The sequence below is a fragment of the Micropterus dolomieu genome, linkage group LG06 (assembly GCF_021292245.1).
Source record: "Micropterus dolomieu isolate WLL.071019.BEF.003 ecotype Adirondacks linkage group LG06, ASM2129224v1, whole genome shotgun sequence".
NCBI classification, from domain to species: Eukaryota; Metazoa; Chordata; class Actinopteri; order Centrarchiformes; family Centrarchidae; genus Micropterus; species Micropterus dolomieu.
The window spans coordinates 23,220,662-23,227,330 of NC_060155.1; the positions used below are offsets into that span (position 1 = coordinate 23,220,662).

At 37.9% G+C, this 6,669-nt stretch overlaps 1 protein-coding gene across 1 annotated transcript in view; it reads right to left on the minus strand.

Moving 5' to 3' along the window:
* Positions 1-6,669, minus strand: part of LOC123972353 (sodium channel protein type 4 subunit alpha B-like) — a 34,656-nt gene extending 27,987 nt beyond the window's left edge. The window contains exons 1-4 of the mRNA XM_046051810.1: positions 6,397-6,669; positions 4,088-4,206; positions 2,103-2,192; positions 1,077-1,205 (exon numbers count right to left, since the gene is read on the minus strand). Of these exons, the coding sequence (XP_045907766.1) occupies positions 1,077-1,205; positions 2,103-2,192; positions 4,088-4,206; positions 6,397-6,663 (605 nt within the window). The 5' untranslated portion in view covers positions 6,664-6,669. The remainder of the gene's footprint in view (positions 1-1,076; positions 1,206-2,102; positions 2,193-4,087; positions 4,207-6,396) is intronic.

Consider the following 6,669-nt stretch of genomic DNA (forward strand, 5'->3'; position numbering starts at 1 on the left):
ATATCATGTCTTTAAAAATACATTTCAATCAAATAACATTATGGGTTTGTAATTAAAATTATTTTTATTGGTGTAGCATCTTGGGTCCTTTCAGTAATTTTCTAGACCTGCAGTGAACAAATGTATAAACCAAAAACTGTAGAACAGACAAAGAATGTGTCAGTGACTTTACTTTGGTCTTCGCCAACCCCTGAGGGAAAAATCTCGCTCTGTAGCTGCTAAATGCTGCACTATGTTCACCAGCTAGTCGCTTACTTTCTCTGTCTGCTGTTTGGTGCTAGGGACATAGCATTTTTGCTGAAAACAGCTGCCTGCTGTTACAGCAGTAAGAGTGAACCAAAATCCTAAACAATAAACTGAAAGCTGTAAAACTCTCCTTATAGCTGAGTGATGATTATCTGTGGCTTCATCAGTACAACTCCTTTCACATACAAGTAGTCATATGATCCATTGTTAATATAAAAACATTGATTGTAGCCTCCTTAGCAGTTAAAACAACAGAGTAGCATGTGTTTAGTACCTGTGAATAGAAATTATGTAATTGTACTGAATGAACTGGCTGGCTGAACCGTAATTAATCAAAAACAAATTACTGGCGGATGGTAAAGACAGCTTTCAGTGTGTTTACACCCAGTAAAGGGATTTTGACTTGCTGTTTTCAAACAAAGCAAATGTACTATCAGGATGATTGGTTTCAGACAATACTGCATCAATGCAGTGGGAGGTCACCTATCTAATCTGCCACCTCCATCATGGGTAGCAAGTCATGGCACACAGATCTCTGACCTCAACAATAGGCTTATCGTTCACGGTGTTTCAAATTACCACTCAAGATGACTGACTGGCTACGGTCACGTTGACATTACTGAATAACACTGAAAGAAGAAATAGTTCTTTTTAATCTGCCTGTCATTGCAGCATGCACAAAAACTGTCCCACAAGGAACAACACTGAGTTAAGGAGGACCTTTATTTGGATGTTTCTCTGGTAGTTGTAGCCACTGCTGCTGTGAAATGAACGTCATGTGAGGTTCATTGTCTAAATATAAATAAATTATGAATGATATTGTTACTTACGCCATGACAATGACGGTGAAGTCCAGCCAGTTCCATGGATCTCTCAAGAAGGTGAACGGCACTATACAGAATCCTCTCGCAAACATCTTTATTGCCGACTCGAAAGTGTAAATGCCAGTGAAAGTGTACCTGAAAAATATTCATGGAGGGGGAAAGAAATTAAGTTAGGTCTGAATCCAGAACAAGCTCTACAGGCTCTTAATGGTTCAGAGCTTTAAAATAAACCACAAGCAGTAACAATAAGGACCGAGAGGCAAAGCATGAAAAAATAAGAGAATGCACATTAACATGCACCGTCAGCCCCAACTTCTCTGAATGCAGCTGGCCATTTATAGCAACTTTAATTATGGAGGAGTGATGTCACTGACATATTGTGTGCAAGATATGACCTATAACATGCTTAAGTAGTTTAAAATAACAATATGAGCTCATATATTCCATGTTTACAATACAAACATATACACAGGTAATAAATGCTTACAGTTAAAGACTTTCTAGTGGTTCATCCATATTCGATTTTGATACTTTTCATATTAAACAACAGCTTCATATTTAGCTTACAGATATGAGAACTTACTCTCTGCAAGAAAGGGAACTTAGTCTCTTTTCACATTTATTATAAATGTATTTCTTCAGTTGCAAGAGTAAATTAACAAATTAAGTCTTTTTTTAATGCAGATAGCATGCTGCATGCTCAAAATGCCTGTGAACCATGGATGATGACAATAACTTGGCCACATCTTCCACATCATGCATATCACAATATTTCTGAAGAATTTTAAGCAGCAATTTTCATTCCACACCACATGCTTTTAATATGCCTATGTATGTGGCGTTCGGGCGGCAGTAAATATTACATGCATCATATACTTACATGTCAACTGATTCTTCAACTCACTGACAAAACAAACCGTAGTAAAGCTCCACATTAGAACACATGTGCTATAGTTTCAATTTCTGTCCGAGACACAAAGTTTAGAGTCAGATACTATGTAGGGTACAGTATACAGTACTGTGTATACTTACTCCAGGTACTTGGTCCATGGTGCTGGATCAGACATGGCCATGAAGAAACAGTTGGTCAGTATAGTGAACATTATGAACAAGCTAAATAATGTGGAAACAAAGTTAAGGAAAGTGTACTGTGAAATAATCATATACAGTAAAATAACCTTTTGTGATAAGCCAAAAAGAACAACAATATTTCTTGTAATCCTATGAAATATACCCATTAGGATAAACCATCACTGTGTGTGCCAACAGCATTAAAACTTTATAAAATGCAGATTATGGAAAATGTAAGTAAATTCCACTTAAAATTAAATCATGGGAGTGATTTCCTTCCTTCTTATGGATGAATAAAACAATAACAAATCATATGTCAGCTGCTGAAAGATGAAATTATTTAAATCAATTTCTTTGAATAACATTAATTATTTAATATTCTTATCCATATGATAATTTATTATAAACTTAAGAATTAATAGTTTTTTTGCCAATAGGACTTAAAGGGTAACCTCAGTATTTTTCAGCCCGGCCCTGATTTTCTCCATCTTTTAGGCCTATGTGACTAATTGGGACAACATTTTTTAAAAGTGCATTTGTGCCACTGACAGACTCCGAAGTGTTTGACAACATTATGGGAAGGATCCCTACAGAGATAGACCTTTCAAGAGTAAGATCCTTTTTGTTTAACCAGAAACAGTTGCTATATTGCTCTAGTCAAAGCCACCAGACTCCTTTGACAAAAAGTGTAATTTTATTGTCAGTAACAAATTAACTCACCGAGGCAACTGTAGACCAGCAACTCCTATGTTCTGCGAGGTAAAATTGCTGTTTTAGTCAGTGGAGTCTAGTGGCTTGGACGAGAGTGCTATAGTTACGGGTTCTGGTGAAACAAAAAGGATCTTACTCTTTATAAAAAGGTCTATCTCTGTAGACGTCCTTTCCACAATGTTGTCAGACACTTGTAATTACAATCAGAGCCTGTCAGTGGCAAAAACAAGTACTTTAATGGACGTACTATGAAGGCTGCAATTGCTCACAAGGATTAGGTTGCAGCCCTGTTTCGCTGCTGATGACTGCAGCCCGATCAATATTGGACTAATTTAAAAACACTATTAGTCACATAGACACAAAAACATAAGGAAAATAAGGTTCAGGTTGAAAAGTTACCCTTTAAAATGTTGTTCAGAGCTATTGTTGTCTGTTACAGTCATCCATGTGATTTATCAGTTGCAGGGAATCAATATCAGATGCTAGATGTTATTTAATAGATCATTTGATCAATATATTTTTTGTCATCTATAACATAGAGAAGATTCAGAGGAAATATTCCCTCATGCATGTAAAGTATGAATCAGCTGTCTGAGAACTAATAGGCAGCCGTCACAGGATGTGAAATCTCCTTGCTCTTATTTCATTTCAGAGATTAAAAGAGGGATATGCGGGGATTTGGTTTTGTGATGCCAGAGTAGACCATTACAAAGCTGTTTCAAAAATGGGACTATGGAAAAATCCAATAGAAGCCTAAGGGGGGAGGAGAAATCAGTAAATATTAGAAATTGGCTTATCTGCCAGTATTTCTTTTCACAGTGGTTTGTTCTCAGCAGGCTGCCCAATTCACAGTCTGATCTTCATGTTATCACAAATGTCACAACACTGACATTAATACTTTTACTTTGAAGTGAAGCACTTTTTGAAGTGGTTGTCAAACACTGGTGTGTAAAAGCAATATCTGAAAGGAGTTGTGTCAACCTGAGGCACATCTAATCCTGTTTATTAACTATTAAAATATGCCCATATCACTTCTATTATCTATTTTTTTAAAGCATTTTCCCCGTAAGGGCGTTCACCCACCAGTACTTTATTACAAATATTCATTCATATCAACCTTAAACAAACTAATTGAAGTGACTGGTAATATGGTCCAACGGGAAATAACTTGCCTCCATCAAACAATCACGTCAATATTTTACATGACACAGGACTTCCATAATCAAAAAGGATATGAGTGGACTAAAATTTTTATGGCGATTGATCTGATGAAGTGAAATGGACTTAATATGTAAAGTGCAGATGTGGCACTGAATCTGAAGATGGCCTTTCCTTTGTTAAGTACTATAAAAGTCTGCAAAGAAGAAAGAAAAAAAAAATCATTAGTCTCACATTTTTCTAACATTATTTAAATAAATGAAAAACAAAACAAAACAAATGTCCTGAATGAGCCACAGCAGAGAGATAGAAAAAAACATCATCAGAATGTAAATACATTTCCCAAAAAAATGTTCCCATCATGTTCAGGCACATTTGTTTCCATTTCTGCAGAGAAACTCGACAGCAGCTCTGAGCAGGATTTTAAATGATAATATAGCTACTGTGTTGAGTCTACCACTCATTCTACCATCTATGTTAACTTCCACCACAAGCACTTCTGCCTCGAAGAAAGCTCTGGGTGCACATGCATGCAATGAGCAAGGCCAGTTGAGATAATGGAGTCAACTCCAAAGCGGGGCAGAACCTTTCCCCAACAGATGTGGCATTTATTTAAATATTTTTTCTTCTTTGGATAATCCTCCCATCCAGCAGCGCATCACATGCCAAAACAAAGAGACCCTGAGAATGCCTGCCACGTCCTTTTTCATCTCTCCGTAAGCGGCCCATTAACGGGCAGCAGCCTGATGTACTCTGCAAATCAAAACTTGCTGATCCTATTTCTGCAATCTAAAGAGATGCAGTCGTTGTCCTCTTGTCTCGGCTGCAAGCTGCTCTAAAACACCACTTGGTGAATTCAGTGCAAACCTCAGCTGATCAGGGGGTTCACTGTCATATCATGTTCACAAGTCCAGATGATAATTAAACGTGCAGGAAGATTTATCAGTGAAACAGTACAATATCACTGATACCACTCGTATACCAATGATAGATCAGTCACAATTTTAACCACAATTTACCGTTTCTTGAGATGCAATTGTGTCAGAAACGTGTAACTGTTGGATCTGTTTAATGCAAGTTGTTTGCAGGAAATGAAAACCATGCAGTTGTAGTATTAAATAATATGTTCACAATACTTCTAATCTGTCTAAAACAAATAGTCAGATGCCCATGTGCACATGAAACAGTTGTGCTGTAATCTTTCCTCTTGTTCATACTGGCCAATCAAAGATTCCTTTTTAATCCTAGTGCCCAGTGTAAGTGATTAAGAACAAAATCTACAGTCGTCGTTGTTCTGTGCAAAAACGTATTCCAAAGTTTAGCTGAAGGTTGAGCCTTCAACTGTCTGAGTTCAGCAAATAAAGCTGGTATATTCTAAAGCTTGTTTTTACCTGTCCCACTACTTTGGCTCATTCAAGAAACACAGCCTGAAACAAAAAGAATGAATTTTGTGCTAAAATACTAAATTTGGAAGATAGCTACCTGATATGATTCAATCAGAGGTCTGAATCCTCATAATAACTTCTATCTAATCTATCTTCTATCAAATCTAAACTTCTGAATATATTTTTGCATAGAACGACAACTGATTTCACAGAGCTTCTAATGGAAGCATGTTTAAATGGCGAGTATGAACAAGAGTAAAAAGAAATACTGTTTTCACTGTATGGCATGTGAGTATTGTTTTAAGACGCACTTGAAAAAAAGTGAAACTATATTTTACGTTGATGCACTAAGTGGCTTGTACAGTATGTCTTTAAGCCATTACTGTATGTGGGGGGTGGTGATGGTACAGTGAGGAACCCAGGTTCAATTCCCGACTGTGACACATCCACCAATGTGTCCCCTAGTTGCCCCTAGTTGCTCCAGAGGTGTGCGACCTCTGACATATCTAGCAAGCGTCGTAAGTCGCTTTGGACAAAAGCATCAGCTAAAAGTTAATGCAAATGTCCAGTCCATGTAAACTGAAATGTACAATAAATAAACAGAAATGGAGGTGAGATTAGATGGTTGAAAGTTCAGTTTGCTGCCTTTCTTTGTCATATAGTAAACCAAATACATTTAGGGTTAGGTTAGGGTAAGACTTTTTAGGTTTGGACTGTGGAATTATTCACTATTATAGGACAGTTTGTTTCTCTATCCCAGTGAGAATGTCTCATTGACATAATGCAGTTCATATCCCCTTAACCAACTACATGCCTAACCTTATCTCTTACCCTAACCTAAATGTATCCTGAACCCTAAAACCAAGTTAACTCTCAAAAAGCAGTCTCTCCATTTTTGTCCCCACAGTGACATGAGACCACATAGGTTGGTGTGCATTCAGTTTAAAGTCCCCACCGGATATATAAACATTAAACACACAAAAACAGACAGAAGCTCTCACCCTCTTGTTCTTGTAGTAAAACGGATCAATGTCCTCCAGTGGCACCCCGATAAGTTCTGGAGGGATGTCACCGAAGATGCGTGGCAGCTGCTTGCCTGCTTCCAGGTCAGCCCTGGGTTTGGGTGGCTCTGCGTTCCTGTAAGCGTCCTTACAATCCTTGGCGTTCTTGGCCTGCTCCTCCGCAATCCGCTGCTCCAGCGCAGCCAAGGATTCGCGAGTGAACCGCCGCAAGCCATCAGGACCCGTTGGTAACAGCATGGCTGCCATCTTTTC